Below are 20,517 nucleotides of genomic sequence, written 5' to 3' on the forward strand. Positions count from 1 at the left end.
TCCTAGAACTGTTTGTCCTTCACAACCTGCAAGGAACCAGGGGCTATTTTAACGTCCAGCTTCAGGCTGGGGAATGACAGAATAACCATGAGCTGAACTCACACGTCTGGGCAGCAGTGCTGCCGATTGCCTGCTGGGTCTCCAAGGCTAGTGCACATGACAGGTGGGCTCTAGGGCCCGGCTCTAGCACTGACGGTTCCTGCAGTAGCTCGTCGCTGGGTCAGGTCAGCGCTCTGTCTGCCCAGCCTTTGGTGCTAGCATCCCTTTCTCCGGACGAAGGACGCATTTGCACAGCAGACTCTTGGGGGCTCTGCTTGATGTCACCCAGGGGCTGGCCACGTTCCTCGTGGCACGTCTGGATTAGAGTCTGACTGGGGTGAGAGAATGGCCAGTGTGCCCATCCTGGGAATGGGGCAGCCATGCCCACCTGCCAGTGGTGCCCAGCTAGGACACAGTCACTGGAAACAGGGGAGACTCTCTTCCCAGGAGGCTACATTAAGAAAAGAAAAGAAAATCTTCCTGTCTCCCCTGCAGGCCCCCACCTGTGTCCTTTCACCTCCCCCTCTCATGAGGGGGGGGTGTGTCTGTGTGTGTGTGTGTTCACTGCTGAGAGGTCAGAGCACGAAGCCCTGCCAGAGAACACGGTACTCAGCCGTGCATCGCCGGGCAGGGCGCATTGCTGCGGTTGGCAGCCGGGTCAGATACACAGCTCAGCGCAGGCTAGGAGTACGGGGGTTTGGCATGTGGGTCCAAGCAGCTCCTAGAGCTCGAGCCTGTGTCGGAAGGTGTTACAGGAAATGTTGGTGTCCCCCAGTAGCTGTGAAGTGCTCAAAGGAGAGGCCCGATCCAGCGCCCAGGGACGGCAGGGAAAAGACACCCAGTGCTTTTCATGGGAGCTGGGTGGAGCAGGAGTTGTACATATGGTTTTGAATGTGGGAGTGTCTGGCTCTAGCCAAGAGGGACAGTGTAGGGGAAGGGAGGGGAGGGCTAGTGGACTGGGTGGGTGGGTGGGTGAGGGAGTACACACCTTTGTGTCTGTAGAAATCAGGGGAAAGGATGCAAAAGGAATTTCAGGTCTTTCCGCTGCAAAGCAAACCCTATTTATTTATTTATTGATGTGTGCATGAGCCTGGGTCAAAGCTCTGCGGATAGTCAGTGAGACGTGGACCCGGGCAGGCTGCTGTGCTGTGAGCGTTGCCCTGGGCGGCTGGCGGGGCCCAGGACTGGTCCACGCCTTCGGGGAAGGGCCAATATTGATGTCACCTTCCTGGTGCCTTTCCTATGGAAGCTCCCGTCCCTGGGCCAGTCAGGGCCCGCAGCTGGCTTTCTTGCTGCTTTAACCCTACACACGCTGCCCTCGTTTGAGGGGCATGGGGACGACGTTACCATTTGCCGCAGCCGCCCCACGCTGGTTCATTTGGAAGCTTTCGCTCGTTTGGGTAACCTCAGTGCTGACTGTGTGTGTGAGAATATAAACCCTCCCACTCAGAGCAAGAGCTGCTGTCCCGTTTCCCCCCCCCCCCCCACAGCTAGTGTTCGCCCCCAGCCCCTGCTCGCTCTCTCCCAGCACATGGGCAGCGCGAGCTCCCGCTCTGGCTCTCCCCTTCGCCCTCTCCGCTCTCACCCAGCTCAAAGGTCAGGAGCTGTTTGCTGACTCAGCACACCTCCTAAGCTGTCCCTCTTGGCCCTGTCCGGGGACGCTGGAGGGGCTAGCCCCACGGACACGGCTGGGCATTGAAACTCGAGGTGTCTGCGGAGCGGGTGCCTGGAGCAGCCCCAGTCTTGTGGAAGGGAAGGCCAGCGAAACCCTGGGTGTTCTCTGCCAACACACCCAGGGGCTGATGACTGGGATGGGTTACGGGGGGGGGGACGGACCTGGCCTGTCAGGAAGAGGCCATGACAGGGCTACAGGCCACCCAACGCTGTGGACCCTTCAGTCATGGCCTACCTGCCAAATGCAAGCAGTTAGCCTTTGGGCCGAGACAGCAGCATCCCTTTGCTGGTCCCTGAGCTGCAGACAGGCCTCTTAAGCGACACGGTCACTGTCCACATGGGCTGTGTGGGCTCTTGGGGCATGGACACCCGCAAGGCCTTCTCTGTCCCATTGCCATGGACTCCAGCTACGGCTCAGTGCTCTGGGGAGAGACGCTCCCCATCCACCTCTCCTGCATCGCTACATTACACCTGTAGCCGCCACAGCTTCCAAAGTGCAGGGTGGAGCTCGGCGGGCACCGGGCTCTGGCTTTCCTTGCTGATTCTGGGGAAGGGAGGAATTAGAAGCTGCAGGGTCTGTTTTATCCTGGGGGGCAGAGCTGTGCGGGCAGCCAGACCTCCGGTGTTAGACCCCTCCTGCCCCCCCCCCCATCAGCCATCTTTGCATCACACTGTTCCTCATCTGCCCTCGGCTGTGGGCTGGAGATCCGACATGCACCCAGGTGATACTGTACAAACCTGTCTGGTAATTATGTACAGATGCTACTCCTGTGGTACTCTGCGCAGCCTGACTGCACATGGGTCGGGTGGCAGTGAGCCTTCTGGGGCCACCAGCTCCAAATCCTGCAGCATTCACATCACACCAGGAGGCTGGAGCGGATGGTAGTTGATGGATGATGATAAGCAGTGTGTTTTACTGCCTTCGTTCCAGGCCTGGCCTGCGGCTCTGCGCTCTCATCTCGCATCTGCTGTAACGCCACTCTCGGCCTGCTCTCCCGTCTTCCCCAAACCCACCGTCCGGCCTGGGCAGAGAGCTGCGCTGCCACGAGGACATGTCACCCCCATCTTCAAACACCTGACTCTCCTGAGGTCGGGATCCATCCTTCCATTGCCATCCTGGGGTTCACCAACAAACACCCCAGACCTTCTCCTGGACCTTTCCTGTCAGTCTAGCCCTAGCCTCCCTCACTTTCCAGCTCCCTTCAGATAACTAAATACTTCTCTGCAACCCCATCCAGCTGCAACAGCCTCCCGGGATGTTTCCACCATCGACTGGCCAGTTTTGGTCAAATCTCTTCTCTGGCTAGCCCTCCCATGGTTCTCCCTTTCCAATGGGGTTCAGTTCCTTCACCCTGCAGCGTCTTTAGTCCCACCGCATCTGTAACGTAGCATCTCGCAGGTAACTGTGTGAGCGGCTTGGTTTGCGGCATGTGCGCCGTATGTGACGTGCACTGGGCTGAATTCAAGTGAGATTTGTCCTGCATGTTTACATCAGACCCAAAAGCGCAGCCCAAGCTCGGAACTGCTCCCAAGAGCAGCTCCAAGCTGGGTGACGGTCCCTGGCAGGGAGTTTCTCTCCTGGCGGGGGTGGGGATCTGTGTGTACGCCCCTCCCCCCCACCCTCGTACTCACCACTCTAAGGTAGAGAGCGGTGTTGCTCTGTTCGACACCTCCCCCCAAGCCGCGGCGGTAGCACGGATTTACCAGGAAGTTTGGGGGCCAGTCGTGCGTTAACTGTTAGGAACAAACTTTCCCAACCACTGTGTTTTGTCCTGGAAACCCCCAGCGGGAAAATCTTCTTTTCCTGCTGTTCCCTGGCTGTTAAACGTTCACTGGGATGGAGATTGTCTTCGGCCCCCGAGTCGCTTGGCACCCGTGGCAGGTGAACAAGGCCACAGACCTGCCCAAATTTCAGCTCTTTGTCCTAGTAGATTGAATGACTGGGATTACTGTCCGTTCTGAGCGCTTGCCTCGGACAAGCTGAGAGCTCTGTCGCCACCACTAGGTGGAGCTGTGAGGAATTAAAACAATCGGAAAAGGACGGGACCTCATTTGTGCTGAGCTGTTTTTATCCCTGGTAGTGCAAGGGCCGTTCCCCGCCCCCAGTGACGTGTCACACGCTCCCCTAACGGAGCCAGTCCCACATGGGGCCAGGTCATAAAAACCGAGGCAGAGAATGGGTCACTGCCCCATTGAGTTACATCCCCTCCCAGTCTGAACGTGCCAGCCCGACTTACTGATTGCGTCGGCGTGTGTACACACTCACACCTGCATGTCCAAAATGGGCTGGACCCAGCTGCCTTCGATGCCAGCGAGTCCGCACACCGCACCCCCGAACGCAGGCGTCCGCACACCCGAATGCAGGTGTCCGCACACCGCACCCCCAAACGCAGGCGTCCGCACACCCGAATGCAGGTGTCCGCACACCGCACCCCCGAACGCAGGTGTCCGCACACCGCACCCCCAAACGCAGGCGTCCGCACACCCGAATGCAGGTGTCCGCACACCGCACCTCCGAACGCAGGTGTCCGCACACCGCACCCCCGAACGCAGGCGTCCGCACACCGCACACCCACACACAGGCGTCCACACACCGCACCCCTGAACACAGGCGTCCGCACACCTGAACACGGGTGTCCACATACCGCACCCCCGAACGCAGGCATCCGCACACCCGAACACAGGTGTCCACAAACAGCACACCCAAACACAGGCGTCCACACACAGCACACTGGAACACAGGTGTCTGCACCCCCGAACGCAGCCGTCTGCACACCACACACCCGAACACAGGTGTCCGCACACAGCACCCCTGAACACAGGCGTCCACACACAGCACACTGGAACACAGGTGTCTGCACATCCGAACGCAGGCATCCACACACCACACCCCCGAACACAGGCGTCCACACACCGCACCCCCGAATGCAGGCATCCGCACACCTGAAGGCGGGTGACTGCACACCCGAGCACAGGCAGGGCCTCACGGAGGCTGAACATGCGGGTCTGTAGAAAGTCCTGGGTTTGTGCAGCTCGGAGCTCTGCAAACCAGGGACGGTTAGCTGGGCCCCGCCCCTTTGCTTATCATGGTGTCCCTGTGCTGCTCGTAGGCTTCCCTTTGCTGAGCCTTTAGCATGGGGTTGTGCCATGAGTCACCTGGGCTAAGGTGTTCTCAGGAGCCGTAATCTGCATTGTGATCATCCCTTGGCTTGGAAGAACTCATGGTCTCCCCCTCCTCGCCATATTGGGCTTACCCTCATCAAGAGCGCGTCCATCGCCTTCCCTTTAGGATAGGGGGCAGGCAGGGTGTTGGGTGTCTCTCTGGACACGTTGGCAACTTCCAGGCCTGGCATTCCGAAAACTTGAGTTGCAAGGTTTTGATGGCCTCTGTTGACCTTTCAGCACATGTGGTCCCTCTAGTTGTGGTTGGTTTTTAAGTGTCTGTGTGTAAGAGTCCCTCTCGCTGTATGAATGACGGTGCTGGGGAAGGTAGCCAGGGCCTAGCCGTTGAAATGCGGATCTCCTTGATAAGCTTTCTGGGCAGGCTGAGGCATTTCCTCCCACTCCGCAGTCACAAAAACTAGGCTTGTAAATAGTTTTTCTATTTATTTTGTGTACTTTCTGCAGCTCCGTGTGCCGAGTGCCGGTGGGTGGCCGCGTTGGGCCATTGCCTCACATTGGACACAGATCAAGGCAAGCACCAGTCCAGTGTCCTGTTCTGGTGGGATGATTTTTTTTAATGACGCAACATTAAAAAGTCGAAGCATTAAATATTTTTCTTCATCTCATCTTCTTAAAGCTGGTCGTAGCCGGTCGGCAGGACCTGGTTGCCTCGCGTGGCCGGCTGGGCTCTGCACTCTGTTGGCCCTGGCACCATAAGCAATAAGATTCGTAGGAATAAGTTCAAAGTCAGTAAAACCATGGACCGTGGAGGGGGTGGGGAATCTCGCTGCAGATTGGTTTGCCTTTGCACGGGGACCTGGTAGCTTAGAACTACCCTTTATGGTTCTGTGTGCTCTCTTGTCTCCTTATGACAGGAAATCATGGACCTGATGGCAGGGCTGGACCCGACACCGGCTGGGGGAGTCTGGGGAGGAAAGATGTCAACGGGCTTGTATTCCAGTGGGCATCTGACTGGGGCAAAGCCCCTGATTATTTTAGGAATCCCCTGAAATGGCCAGGATGGACCAAGCTACTTATTAGCCTGTTGCAACTTAGGACCTTTTAACTAATGTCCCGATCTTGTGTCTGCTCTTCTGGTTGTGGAAAACGTAATTCCACAGGCACAGAGGAGGGGACCTACCCGCCGCGTTTTTGTGTTGTGCTGATGTTCTTAAGGCATTTAGCCAGACTTCCTCGTGGCCTACCCAGACGGCTCCCAAACGCTCCCTGGCTCTTTGCTAGTGGCTTTCTAGGATTTTGTTCTAGGGTGTTTGTATTTATAAATGTGTTTAGAATTTTTTTCACTCTTTTTGTTCTTGACGTATGTCTTGGTTCTAGCCCTCAGGCAGAGGAAACCTAGCCCCCAAGCTGTCTGCACTGGAGCATATGAGTTAGGTTGGATCGTCTCGTGCTTCTAGTCATTTAACTTATGAAAGCTCCCAAGCTTTTGTTTCCTGGTCACATAGGACTCTCCCCTGCCCCCTGCAAACTTCCTCCTTTGGGACATTGTAGAAACCAGTAATTTTCGCTTTTAAAGTGTTTGTCAACTTTGAAATGGTAGTTCCTTTTTAATAACAAAAATGTTTTTCTGCATCTACATCTGCTGCCCTTGTAGAACTTTGTAGTTTCCTCATGACCCTGATATGAGAAGCCCAGGACCATACAAGTCCCCTGCCACCCCGTCTGGTACTGTATGTATGAGCCTAACCAATGTGAACTTTAGAAAAGAGCTATGAGGACTGTAGGCTGGTGACCGTAGAGGTTTGAGGATCTGGCTTGGATCTGCATTTCCGTTCTGTTCTGGGTATTAGGAAATACTTCAGTGAGACTGGAGAAAATGAAATGTCTGCTGTGAATTGCGGGTCGGAGTGTTGAACAAGGTTTTCATTCGCTAATGTTTACATACCTCACCTGAAGGACCTTGGAAAGTGTATATAACAAAATACAATTCTATTGAGTTGCTTTAAAACAATACGTGTAACTGTAAGAGTTGGAGTGAGCTGAACTGTCTCAAGTCTCTGAATAGTGACGTGAACTCTGTGCTCCTGTGTTTTATTTCCTGTTAGACTCTGGGAGAAGTTGTGTTCTTGTTACTGGTTAAACTCCTTCAGGATTCCCACCACCTTGTTTTCTTTTATTCCTTAGACATTGTTGATAACGACCCAATGAGCTTTCTAAAGGTCCTGATTTTATTGCAGCTTATTAAACTTCCCTTTGATATCGAAGCCTGCTTGGTGTGGTAACTGGGGGGCGAGTGAATGGGCCTGAGGGGTGGTTGAAGTTGAAGTCTCGGACGTTCCTGACTCCTAGCAGCTCTCCTGCTGGTGCTGCCCCTCAGCCACGCGTCCTGCCCTCGCCCACTCCGGGGGAGCTGGGAGTGGTGCTGGTTCCAGGAGCGAATGGAACGGGAAGTGCCTGGGGCCAGCCACGGCCACAGCAAGGGCAGGTTGCTCGGCAGGCGATCCCTGAATCGCCAGCAGTGTCCAAGGTAACCCCCGTGGGACCAGGGCCTCCTTCCCGAGGACGTGCCAGGCCCCTGCCAGCGGGGCACGAAGGGAGAACGTTGCAGCTTCTCAGTAAAGCACACGGGGTGCGAGTGCTGGGGTTTTTAAACATGCGTGAGCGAAAGGGTCCCTCTGCTGTCAGCGAGCTGAGTGTCCCGAATCCCATCCAGCCTGGGCCCCGCCAAGCCCTACCCTGACCGGCCTTTGCTCTCAGCCTGACCCTCCATTGCTGGTAAAACGGCTGGTGGCCCTGAGCTGACACGGGGTGGGAGCCGAGAGTGTCCGACCAGGGACAGGATGGGTTCCCTAGGGAGGTGGTGGAATCTCCTTCCTTGGAGGTTTTTAAGGCCTGGCTTGACAAAGCCCTGCCTGGGATGAGTTAGTTGGGAATTGGTCCTGCTTTGAGCAGAGGGTTGGACTAGATGACCTCCTGAGGTCCCTTCCAACCCTGATCTTCTATGATTCTATGCAGCTGTGAACAACCCCCTGCGAGTAGTGCGGCCCTGCCTGGAGCGTTTCTCTATGGGGGGACAGGGCCCGGCGCGGGTAGGTGCTGCAGACCCACAGCCATTGGCATTCGCACTAGGCCCTGCCCACATCCCCGATGACCCTGCCCAGGTCACGGTTGGGCCGGTGGGAGTTTCAGGGCCCAAGCTCCTGCTCTCAGCTCAGCACTGCACCGGGGGAGGTCTCTGCAGGGCCCAGCTCCAGCACACACCCTCAATGACTGGGGCTGTCGGGGGGAGTCTGCAGGGTGCTCCCGTGGGCTCATCTTCCCATGGCCCCTTCTGTGCCTCGCCCCAGCACCTCGCCCCCAGCTCCCCTCCCGCAGCGCCCGTGGCTACCACTTCATCAGGCTCTGGCTCCCGAAGCTCAGACCCCCCTCTACGCCACTCGCCCATCGGCTCACTGCAACTATTCCAGCCTTGAGCTGCTGCCCCTGGCTTCTGCTCCCAGCCCCCCCATTTGCCCTCGGTCACGCCTCCCCTGGGCAGGGGCTGTTTTGTGACGTGTGTCCCTGGAGCCTTCTGACTCCAGCGGCTCTGGATGTCCTTTTTCCTCTCACCCCAGCCCCGTGCTCGAGTGGGACCCGCATCCCGGCCAGCGTGTCTGGGCTGCCCGGCCGTGTGCACACCCACCGTGTGCTGAGGACGCAGCCCGTGGAAAGTGCTGGGAACTGGGCAGCGTTTCACATGGAGCAGGGGGCGTCCTGCGGGCTGAGGCAGGACAGGTCTTGCGTGGGGATCCCAGCGCCGGGGCTGGGCCCGATGCTGCTAGCAGGAAAGATGAGACCAGCCCGGCATCTCTGAATGAATAAATGTCATGTTCACGTGGAAGACAAAGCGACACGATCACACAGCTTCTAAAACAATACTGCCTCTGCTAGACACTGGCCACGCATGGCGCCTCCCTGGCCCGGCTCTACCCAGCACCTTGACGTGCGAAAAACAAACAGGCAAACGAAGCCCTTGTCCTTCGGCTGCGGCGCCGCGGCTGCCACCGAACCGAACTGGCCGCTGGCTTGCCCTGAACGTAGAAAAATACTATAACAAACTGAAATACAAATATATATTAGAATCTGTAAGTATTCTGTATAAAGAGATACTTTAGAGGTTAGCTTACAACGAGCAACAGAAAATGACCCCAGCCTTGGCATCGGGCGAAACACGGCGCAGCCCGGCACGGCTCAGCAGCGGGCAGCCGGCGGGCTCAGGACGGGGGGTGCCTGGGTGTTGGTTGGTTGGGCTGGCGCGAAGCCAGCATCAATTAAAGCTCTTGACAGAACTTGCTGCAAACTGCCCCGATGCCCGAGGGCGGGACAGCGCCCGTGAACTGGAGCAGTCAGTCCGTGGGCATGTCCGGGGGCGTCTCAATGGGCCAGGAACCAGCCACCCCCAGGGCGTGGGAGAGGGGCAGGGGTACATCACAGGAGCAATGGCCCTGAGCTGGGGGCGCTGGGCGGGGAGCTGTGCTGGCGCAGGGCAAGGGCCTGGCCTGGGATATCCCCACCCTCTCCCCTCGCAAGCCCCCAGGGACACAGTAGTGCTGGGCCTAGGGGATGCTGTGGGGGGGGGGCCTGTTGCACCCCCGGCAGGATGTGGTTTCCAGTCTATCCAGTTTGGCTCAACGGCTCAGCCGCTCAGGACCCCCAATACACACGTTCCAGCCCCCGGGCAGGACTGCCAGGTGCCCGGTTTCTGACCGGAACGCCCCATCAAAAAGGGACCTGGCGGCTCTGGTCAGCACCACTGACCGGGCCGTTAAAAGTCAGGGGCGCAGTGGGGCTAAGGCACCTCCCTGCCTGTCCTGGCTCCGCGTGGCTCCTGGAAGCAGCAGCACATCCCTCCTCCAGCTCCTACGTGTGGGGGCAGCCAGGGACCTCCACATGCTGCCCCTGCCCCAAATGCCAGCTCCGCAGCTCCCATTGGCTGGGAACTATGTCCAATGGGCACTGTGGGGGCAGTGCGCAGAGCCAACTGGCTGCACCTCCGCATAGGAGCCGGAGAGGGGGGACATGCCGTTGCTTCTGGGAGCTGCTTGTCGTACGCGCCGCCTGGAGCCTGCACCCGTGAGCCACCCCCTGCACCACAACCCCCTGCCCTGATCCCCCTCCCACCCTCTAAACCCCTCGGTCCCAGTCCCACCCCACTTCTACATACCCAGCCTGAGCTCTCACCTTCCCAAGCCCGGAGCTCCCTCCCACACTCCTTATTTCTGGTCCCACCCTGGAACCTGCACCCCCAGCCCAGAGCCCTCACTCCCCCCCCGCACCCCAACCCCCTGAACGCATCCCTGGCTCCACCCCAGAGCGCCATGGGGCTGCTTCCTGCCCACCCCAGAGCAGGACTCAACCGGGCCTCCACACTGCGCCAGCTGGTGCCACCAGCCTCATGCGGGGCGCCCCGGCCTGGGCCTCACACGCACTTAGCTGCTGGGCCCCCAGCCACGGGGAGGCCCCCTGGTTTTTCGAGTGCCCTATTCCAATGGGGAGCAGGGCAGTGTGGGGTTGGGCCTACAGGCCAATTCCCTCCACATACACACATACCCCCCCCCGGCAGCATGCAGGGCCCTGCACTGGCATAGCCTGGCTCAGGGGAGGGGGGGGGTTAAATAGCCCAGCTGTCCAACCATTCACTGCCCCCAGCCCATGGCACACAAACACTAGGGCAGTGACACGGCCCTGTGTTAACTGCGGGCGGGGGAACGACACCCAGCCTGCAGCAGCTGAGGGGCACGCCCCCCGCCCCCCCGCCCCGTGGCAGCCAGCGGCCGACGCAGACGCTCCTTTGGTACTCGGCCCCGGCCCGGGGAGGGGCTGCAGCTCCAGCAGCCACGGGCACCCCTGCCCTGAGCCAGGCCCGCTGGTGCCAGCCGAGGGGAGCGGGTGGCAGAGCTGCCTGTGGCCAGCCCAACACTGCTACGCCCACAGCCCAGCGTCACGGCCGCCCTGCGTTTGCCTGGGGCACGTGGCCAGGCCTCCAGTCCAAACACTGACCCTGGCACAGGGGTGGCTCATGCCCTGTGGACAGCGCAGGACTCAACACTCCCATGGCGAGGGGGGCGGGGGGAGCCCAGGTCTCTGGCCACCACGGCGCCTGCGTTGCCCACGAACCGACATTGCTGCTGTTATCGCAAACGTCACACTGCCGGGACTGGCCTGGCCGCTGAGCCAGGCGCGTCCAGCCACCCGTGGGCAAAGGCAGCAGGCTCAGAGCCCCCCGCCCCCCCGCCCCGGCCCCTCGGCCGACCTGGCAGCCCGTCCCACGGGAATTTACGCAGGCTGGGAGCGGGGGTGGGCCAGAGCGGGTCTGGGGCTGTACAAAGCGGAGAAAGCAAACACAGGGCGGGGGCTGGGCCTGCTCCCCGTGTCCCCACCCACTATAAATACATTTGGGGAGCTGCAGTTTTAAAAAACCCTCCCTCTCTACACGGGTGTCCTGTGGTGGCTCGCGGCACGCGGCAGCCCCTGCTCCAGGGCGGCCGGCGGGGCCTGCTCGGACAGCGACACGGGCTTTGGGAGTCCTGGCTCATGGGTGGTGCCTCCAGCAGCTCCGCCCCTCTGTCTCTAGCGGCGTTCTCCTCGGCGGGCCCCGGCTCTGCCGCCTCCCGCCGCCGGCTGCTATATGCACCGGGCGCAGCCGCACTTGCTGGCCTTCTCCACCTCCTCCACGAAGGAGGAGCCGTCGCTGCACTCGAAGGTGAACTTCCTCCGCTTGAGGCGCAGCCCCGTGCAGCAGCCCTGGCCCTGGCAGGAGCCCCGGCACTCCACCCAGGAGACGGGGCGCGTGGTCTGGCAGATGGCATAGCCCCGCTGCACCTGGGGGTGCTCCCGCACCGGCTCGCCCCGGCACTCCGACTCTGCAGGGCCAGAAGGAGAGAGACAGTCAGCTCCCGGGTGCACGGCGTGGGCTGAGCGCTCGCCAAGGAGCCTGCACACGGGCGAGGCCCCGGCCCTGGGCGCGCTGGCGTCCGGACACTCTGGGGCCAGCCCTGGCTGTGAGACCCTTTGCCTAGGCCCAGCCCGGGGGCAGGGGGCTGAGCGCGTCCTGGGGAGGAGACTACGAGGCGGGAGCTAGCACCAAACTGCCAGCAGCAAATGCCACCGGGAGCCCTGCTCCAGGGACGTGGGGCCAGACTCACCGCGGGCAGCAGTGCTACGCCAGGGAGCCACCGGGCCACTGGCTCCGTTGTGGCCCTGGGCCCCTCTCAGCGGGCGGCTTGTCCGTGGGGCTCTGCTGTCCCAGCCACGCCCGGGGCTCCCCGGAGCCACCTGGGCAACAGGGCCCAGCTCTGGGCGTGTCGGGGCAGGGGCACTGGGGGCCCAGGGCAGGCAGGGCTCTGACCTTGGTCACACAGCTGGCCGGCGTAGCCGCTCTGGCACTCGCAGGACGCCTCCCCCCGGGCCGAGACCTGGCAGTGCCCGTGCATGCAAGGCAGGCTCTTGCAGGGGTTGTCGAGCTCGCCCGGCTGGCTGCACAGGGCGCCGCGGTACCCATCGCGGCACTGGCAGCTGTAGGAGAGGGCATCGAGGGGCACGCAGTCCCCATGGACACACCTGTGGGAGCAGAGAGACGAACCTGGGCAGGGCCGTGGGGCGCCGGGGGCACTACTGTCTGCCAGGGGCCTTGTCCCAGGGGTTTAGCCATGACCCAGGCAGCCCATCACGGCCTCAGCGACCCGCCGGGACAGCGCCCGCGGAGCAGCCCCTGGCAGCAGTGGCTGTGAGGCCAAACCCCCGCCGTGGTACCAACCCTGGCACATCACCCCCAGTGACTCAGCACATCCGAGCTGGCTACGCCGGCTACTCCCAGCCTGCTCCTTCCCCGGCAACGGTCCTGCCGGGCCCAGCTCGGACTCAGCCCCCCGGGTCCGTGCTGCCCAGCCTCGGCCAGGCCTGTCATTGGCTGCACGTGGCCTCGGGGCCCATGCAAGGGAGCACCTGGCAGCACCAGCGGGAGCGCGGCACATACACAGCATGCACCCGCTGCCCCATACGCTGCTCATTCCCCTCCCCCCCAGCTCTGCCAGTGCCCCTCACTCCTGACCCACAGCCCCTGCCAACCCAGCCCTGCCCCCCCCCAGCTCTGCCGTTGCCCCTCACTCCCGACCTGCAGCCCCTGCCAGCCCAGCCCTGCCCCCCCAGCTCTGCCGGTGCCCCTCACTCCCGACCCGCAGCCCCTGCTAGCCCAGCCCTGCCCCCCCCCCAGCTCTGCCGGTGCCCCTCACTCCCGACCCGCAGCCCCTGCCAGCCCAGCCCTGCCCCCCCAGCTCTGCCGGTGCCCCTCACTCCCGACCCACAGCCCCCTGCCAACCCAGCCCTGCCCCCCACCAGCTCTGCCGGTGCCCCTCATTCCCGACCCACAGCCCCTGCCAGCCCAGCCCTGCCCCCCCCCAGCTCTGCCGGTGCCCCTCATTCCCGACCCGCAGCCCCTGCCAGCCCAGCCCTGCCCCCCAGCTCTGCTGGTGCCCCATAACCCTCTCCCTGGCTATTGCAGTCCGTGGCCGCCCTGTGCCCCTCTCCATGGTGGTTTGAGATGCAGACAGGACCGAACTGATTTGCTGCTGACCCTGACGTGGGGTTTAAGCCCTGGGTCCTGCAGGGGCCTGTGTGCTGAGACCCCAGGGCCCCAGCTGGGTCCCTGCTTTGCGGCTGGGGTCGCGAGGGGACGGGGCTGGCCCCCACTCACTTGTGGCCCTGGCAGGGGCTGTGGCCCTGCTGGTCGCAGTGCGGCCCTGCCCAGCCCGGCTCGCAGTGGCAGACGGGGCCGTGGGCGGCGTCGGGCTGGCATAGGCCATGCAGGCAGTACAGTTTGCGGCAGGGCTCGCAGCCCGGCACCACCCCCGGCTTCATCTGGGTCTTGGTGAAGTCCTGCAGCTCGTGGTTGATGTAGAGGTTGCGGATGCAGCCGTGGAAGCCGGTGCCGTTGAGGATCTGCCAGAGGCGGAAGGCGGCCGAGTTCACGTCCACCGGCATGCCTGGCAGAGAGCGGGCGGGGCGGGCGTGAGGCGGGCGCATGGGGCACCCAGCCCCCACCCCGTCGCCCCACAGGCAGCCAGGGACACGCGCCCTGCTCCCCGGCGCGGACTCCCCACAGCGCACAGAGATCCGAGCGCCGGCATCCCCTCTCTCCTGGGCCCAGCAACGCCTCCCCCCCGCGAGCCTGGGCCTGCCCCCTGCCAAGCCCCTTGTGCCAGCCTCCCCAACGGCTCCTAGCCCCCCGGGCAGCCCCGGGAACCCTCCCCCAAGCTCCGGGACCCACCTCCCACGTAGAGCGGCGCCTCGCTGGTCAGCGTGTGGGGCTTGCCGAAGCTGTCCATGGTCATGGGGCTGCCGCCGTCGATGGAGAGATTCACCATCTGCTCGAAGGTCACCAGCTCCACCGTGTGGAACTGCCCGTCGTTGATGGTCTCGGCGCTGGGGGCAGGGCCCAGGCCCCAGGGTTAGTGACTGAGCCAAGTGCCCGCCCCCCCCCTCCCCGGCTGCCCAGGCCAGCCCCCCCCCGCTCCTGCCCCCCCAGCTGCCCCACTCAGTGTCTGTCATGGGGGGGCTGTGCCCAGGCCCCGGGGGGAGAGGCGGGGAGCGTGCTATCCCAGTGCACAGACTGGGGTTCAGGGAGCGGCTCCTCCCCCACAAGGCTCAGGGCTGGCACCGCCGTCAGGGGCGTGGTGACACTGAGCTGGGGGGCACTGACTTGTCTACACTGGGGCCCCGATGCCAGGCTGCGCCCCATCAGTGCCACTCCAGCCAGCCGCGCTGTGGGCAGGCAGGACAGTGCCACACCTGGCCGATCCCTCCGGGGATGGGCCAGGCTCTCCGGCCAGCCCATGGGACACAGCTGGAGGCCCGGCGCAGGGGGGCAGGGGGCTGTGCTGGGCCGTGCGTGCCTGTGGCCGGGCAGGGAGAGGGGCGCGGTGTGCACCAGGTTACACCAGGCTCTGCCCCAGGCCCTGCATCATGGATACGGCTCTGGCAGGGGTGGGGACAGGAGGGGCGGGGGGCTCTTAGACGCACTGAGAGGAGCTGGCCCCTCTGGCTGCCCCCTATGGGGCTGCCCCCCCCAGCACCGCGGCTGGCAGGGAGGGGGCAGTACCTGTAGATGGCCGAGCTGGGGTAGCTGCCGGGGTCGTAGCTGACCCGCACGTGGCCCTGGTACAGCTCCACAGCCATGTGGTCCCGATCCCCGTTGTACAGCAGGATCCCGTTGTCCTCGGCCGTGGAGACCTGGAGATGGGAGGTGGGGGTTAGATCAGGTGCCACGGCCCAGCAGCCAGCCCGGGCAGATCCCCGGCATCCCCGCACGGCACCCGCCTCTCTGCCCCCAGCCCTGCCCCCAGCCCCGCCCCCCAGCCCCGCCTCCCTGCACCCCACCTGCACTCAGCCCCGCCTCACCGCCTCCCCCGGCACCCAGACCCGCCTCCCTGCACCCAGTTCTGCCCCCTGGCACCCAGCCCTGCCTCCCAGACCCCCACCTCCCTCCAGCCCTCAGCCTCCCCTCCTGGCAGGGCCTGGGGACACGCTGCCCCTGCTCACCCCACGTGCCAGCCCTGCCACAGCCCCAGGGGCAGCCCGGGCAGGGCGTGGCAGGGCCGGCACAGGGCCGGTACCTGCAGCGTGATGTTGGCCCGCGGCCAGTTGTGCAGGTCGGTGAATTGCAGGTACGTGTCCCGGTCCACAAAGTTGACGCTCAGCAGCTTCTCGCACTTGGGGCCCCCGAAGCCGGGGGGGCAGCGGCACACGGCCCGGGTGCCCAGCTCCACGCAGTCAGCCCCGTTCTGGCACTCGGCCCGCGCGCAGAGACTGGGCTGGGCGCGAGGCGGCATCTCACACAGCTGCCCGCTGGGGAGAGGGACCGGCCGGCACTGTGGTGAGAGGAGCCCGTGCGCCCCGGGCTGGGGTCAGGGCAGCCGGTCCCCTCCCGGAACAGGGGCTGGAGCACCAGGCTGGGCCCGGCTCGGCCGCCACACAGCAGGTGCAGGGGGCTCTGGGTGCTGAGGGCGATGGCCCCCCCGCAGCGAACCCCAAAGAGCAAGGCTAGGCCAGGCTCTGGGCCCCCCTTGGCCGCAGAACCAGACTCCCTGGACCACGAGGCGCCTCCGTCTGCCTCTGGTGCCTGAGGAGGAGCCCGGCGCCCGCTCGCAGCCCCCCGACGCCCCTCACCTCCAGCTGCATGGCCCATGCTGGGCCCCGCCCGGCCGTGTGCTGGGGGAGACCACTGGGTACCCGCCTAGCGGCGCTGTGCATCCCACGCCCCACGCCCAGGGCGGGCAGCCCCCTCTCCCCAGGTGCCACGCGGCTCTGCCGGCCTCACCTGTAGCCCTGTGTGCAGAGGCAGGAGTAGCCGCTCCCCTCGGCCTGGCACTGGGCGCCGTGCTGGCAGCGGTGGTCCCGGCAGCCAGGGTCCAGGCTGCAGTTGTCCCCCCCGTAGCCGGGGGCACACTCACACCTGGGGGGAGGGGCACCTTGCTCAGAGCCGCCATGGCCACAGGGCCACGTCCCGCCACGGCAAGGGGGCGGCTGCTCCCCCGGAAACGAGCCTGAGGGAAGGTGCCTCGTGCGGCTCCGACGAGCCCAGAGATCCACCGGCCCCCGCAGCCCAGCTCCGGGCAGGGCCCAGAGATCCCACAGCCCAGCTCCGGGCAGGGCCCAGAGATCCACCGGCCCCCGCAGCCCAGCTCCGGGCAGAGCCCAGAGATCCCACAGCCCAGCTCCGGGCAGGGCCCAGAGATCCACCGGCCCCCGCAGCCCCGCTCCGGGCAGAGCCCAGAGATCCCACAGCCCCGCTCCGGGCAGGGCCCAGAGATCCACCGGCCCCTGCAGCCCAAAGGCACTCGGCACCCAGGTGTCCCCCGGCTGCGGGTCCGTGACTCATGGCTCTGCCCCTCTAAGCAGCCGGTGCCCCAGCCCCAGCGCTGCCCTCTGCGGCCCGGCGGGCAGCCCCAGCACAATGGCGAGCGGGGTCCCAATTCAGACACTGCCCTGCCCCCATGCCTGGGGGTCTCTGGGCTCGTGCCCACGACTGTGACATGTCTGGGGCAGCCCCAGGTGCCCTGGGCCCAGCCACACGGGCAGGGAACGGGGGGTTAACTCTTCGTGGGCGGGTACTCACCGGGGCCCCGCGGCAGTGATGACGCACTGGGCACCGTGCGGGCAGGGGCTGAGCTCCACGGAGCAGAGATCCAGCAGCTCCTCGCAGGCCCGTCCTGGACAAGGGAGGGAAGAGGCCAGGCTCAGCGGGCAGCAGCAGCCCTCTGCTCCCAGCGTTGCTGGGGTGGGCAGTGCCAGCATGGCCCCTTCCTGCTCCCCCGGGGCCCCGGCTCAGCGAGACGGAAGGAAGGGCAGCCAGGGCCCCTGCGTCACCGCTGGGGCCTGGGCGCTGTCCCCACGGCCACGGGGCGCATGCGGATGGGTCTGTGCGGGCGATGGGCACAGGGCACCGCAGCCTGGCAGAGACGGTCCCCAGGCCACGTGCTCTCCAGGCAGTTCCCCCTGGTGCCCAGCCAGGCCTCCTTGCCCCACCTTGCCCATTCGGCTCCAGGGCAGGGAGATGCTGCCAGGGCGCATGGTGCTGCACGGAGGCCTGGCCTGTGCTAGCCGGAGCATCTCTGGCACGAGCAGCGGGACCCAGCCCGGGGCCTGCGCCCGGCTCCCACAGGCATGGGCTGGGACACCGGACGTCAGCAACTGACCAGCGGCAGGGCCAGCGGCTGCCTGTCGGCTCCAGCTGCTGGGTGCTCAGCCTAGCTCAGGTGAGCGGGCGGGAGAGGCACGGCTGGCTGCGGGGGGCAGACAGACAGACAGATGTGTACGGGGCCAGGCAGAGCGTTCTCCTCCTGGGGGAGGGGCTCCGGACCTTCCACCCAGACAGTGCCCAGCTGGGGACCTCGGAGGCCGATTCCCAGGTGGGCTGTGCCCTGGCGGCCTGGAGGCTGCCCGGCCCCTTACCTGTGTAGTGGGGCTGGCACAGACAGGTGCCGTTTCCGAGCCCAGGCATGCAGGTGCCCCCGTTGGCACAGGCCTGGTCCTGGCAGGCGTCGGTGATGGCGCTGCAGGTCGGCCCCTCGAATCCTGCTGCACAAAGGCACCTGGCAGGCAGGGAGGAAAACAACCCACAGGTAACACCACAGTCCCAGCCGCCCGGCTAGCCCCACGGCTAGCCCGGCATAGAACAGCGCGCGCACACACACATACACACATATCAGTGGAGCGAGTGAAGCACCGGGCAGCACCTCCTGTCCAAGGCAGCCTGCACCCTTTGCAGACACGGCTGCCTTTGACCCACACACCGCACCATAACAACTCTAACTCAGGAACCAACCCATGCAACAAACCTCGATGCCTACTCTGCCCACATATCTACACCAGCAACACCATCACTGGTCCTAACCAGATCAGCTACAACATCACCGGCTCATTCACCTGCACGTCCACCAATGTTATATATGCCATCATGTGCCAGCAATGCCCCTCTGCTATGTACATTGGCCAAACTGGACAGTCACTACGCAAGAGGATAAATGGACACAAGTCAGATATCAGGAATGGCAACATACAAAAACCCGTAGGAGAACACTTCAACCTCCCTGGCCACACAATAGCAGATGTAAAGGTTGCCATCTTACAGCCAAAAAACTTCAGGACCAGACTCCAAAGAGAAACTGCTGAGCTCCAGTTCATTTGCAAATTTGACACCATCAGATCAGGATTAAACAAAGACTGTGAATGGCTATCCAACTACAGAAGCAGTTTCTCCTCCCTTGGTGCTCACACCTCAACTGCTAGCAGAGCACCTCACCCTCCCTGATTGAACTAACCTCGTTATCTCCAGACTGATTTATACCGGCCTCTGGAGATTTCCATTACTTGCATCTGAAGAAGTGAGGTTCTGACCCACGAAAGCTTATGCTCCCAATACTTCTGTTAGGCCTTGGCTACACTCGCGGATTCACACGCCGCAGCGCTGCAAGTACTCCACCTCTCCAAGGGGAATAACTCGCAGCGCTGCGAGCGAGCGTGCAGCGCTGCAGGTGCTGATTACACTGGTGCTTTACAGCGCTGCACTTGCTGTGCTCAGGTGGGGTGTTTTTTCACACCCCTGAGCGCAGCAAGTGCAGCGCTGTGAATTGCCAGTGTAGCCAAGGCCTTAGTCTTAAAGGTGCCACAGGACCCTCTGTTGCTTTTTAAGTGCACAGTGTGTGCGTGTGCAAGTGCACATGCATGTGCGTTAGTGCATGTGCATGTGCAATGTGTGTGTGAGTGCACAGTGTGTGCATGTGAGTGCGTGTGTAAGTGCACAGCGTGTGTGTGCATGTGCACCATGTGTGTGTGAATGTGTGTGTGCACCGTGTGTGCATGCAAGTGCGTGTGCACGTGCACGGTGTGTGCGTGTGAGTGCGTGTGCACGTGAACATGCCTGTGCGTGTTGCTGGTGTGTGCACGCACTACACGTGTGTAGATGGGTGCAACATGCATGTGCGTGTTGCACGTGTGTGTGCAAACAAGGCTAGGAGTGGCTGGCTGACACAAAGGATTTGGTGTGGGCCCTGGGCCCCTCCCCCTTGGCTGGCCGTGCCTGGAGCCTCCGGCAGCCCCGGCTCAGCGCCTGCTTGGTGAGCTCTGCAAACCCCCAAGGGCCAGGTTGGCTGGCGCGGAGGCTGGGTTGCCGTGGTGACGGGCTGAGGCCATACAGCGTGGGCACTGGTGTCCGGGGGGGTGGGCACATGGGGGCAGGGCTGGCTCCGCAGTGAGTGACAGGGCGTTTCTCTGGGGTGCGGGAAGAGACCATGTGGCCTCCAGCTTCCCATGGGGAGTGTGTGACCCTCGCCCCCAGGGCTGGCTCCTGTGCCCGGCTTGGCCCCCGCCCGCAGGGACTGGCCTGGCACACAGACCTGCTTGGACTCAGGAGCTCAAAGGGAATCACGCCTGGGCACCTGCCCCGGCACTCAGCTCCCTAATCCCCGCTCTCATCGACGGGGGAACAGGGCGAGCAGCTGGGCCCGGCGGCATGGGGGGCTCCTGTCTGAGGGACGGAGAGGGGCCGCTTGACACGGAGCAGAGCAGATGCAGGGACGGGAGAGGGGGGGCACCCAGTCTCCCTGCCACATGGCCCCAGGGGCTGCATCATGACCTCCCAGTTCCTCGCTGTGCCTTCTTCAGCATCTCCCCGCTCCCGCCCCCCCAGCCAGTCCGCAGGATCCCAGGCCCCCGGATGGACTCTGTGAGCTTGGACAAGGCCGCTGGGCCCAGGTCTCACGCTGCCGGCGCAGCCCATGCGCACACGCGCCCGCCCAGCTGCAGGTGGTTAAATGCAAAGTCTTCCCCTTGCTCCCAGCGGGGCCCTGCGGCTTGCCAAGTGCTCGCAGCCCCTTGGAGAGACTCCGATTGCAGCTCTAGGGGACGCGCCCTGGGAGCCGGCTGCACAGACCATCCCCGCTGCACTGAGCCGTCCCGCGGCAGGTCTCCAGACGGTCTGCTCCGGCCCGGGGCAGTGTGCGTGGGGAGGGGAGCCGGGAACCCCAGCCACGCCGGCCCCAGATCCACCCTGGGAGCCACGGTGCAGCGTCACACGACCCTGGGCTGGGCACCACCCGGCCCTGCGTGGGCGCCCAGCACCGTCCCCTGGTGCCCCACCTTCAGGGG

General features: G+C 63.4%; 1 protein-coding gene across 1 annotated transcript in view; it reads right to left on the bottom strand.

The window, feature by feature from the left end:
- Window positions 1–11,399: 11,399 nt before the first annotated feature.
- Window positions 11,400–20,517, bottom strand: part of SLIT1 (slit guidance ligand 1) — a 139,264-nt gene continuing 130,146 nt past the window's right edge. Inside the window, exons 29-37 of the mRNA XM_054035641.1 lie at window positions 17,824–17,963; window positions 16,988–17,081; window positions 16,190–16,324; window positions 15,486–15,717; window positions 14,972–15,102; window positions 14,141–14,295; window positions 13,568–13,856; window positions 12,224–12,435; window positions 11,400–11,738 (exon numbers count right to left, since the gene is read on the bottom strand). Of these exons, the coding sequence (XP_053891616.1) occupies window positions 11,500–11,738; window positions 12,224–12,435; window positions 13,568–13,856; window positions 14,141–14,295; window positions 14,972–15,102; window positions 15,486–15,717; window positions 16,190–16,324; window positions 16,988–17,081; window positions 17,824–17,963 (1,627 nt within the window). The 3' untranslated portion in view covers window positions 11,400–11,499. The remainder of the gene's footprint in view (window positions 11,739–12,223; window positions 12,436–13,567; window positions 13,857–14,140; window positions 14,296–14,971; window positions 15,103–15,485; window positions 15,718–16,189; window positions 16,325–16,987; window positions 17,082–17,823; window positions 17,964–20,517) is intronic.

Source organism: Malaclemys terrapin, chromosome 7 (genome assembly GCF_027887155.1).
Source record: "Malaclemys terrapin pileata isolate rMalTer1 chromosome 7, rMalTer1.hap1, whole genome shotgun sequence".
Lineage (NCBI taxonomy): Eukaryota > Metazoa > Chordata > Testudines > Emydidae > Malaclemys > Malaclemys terrapin.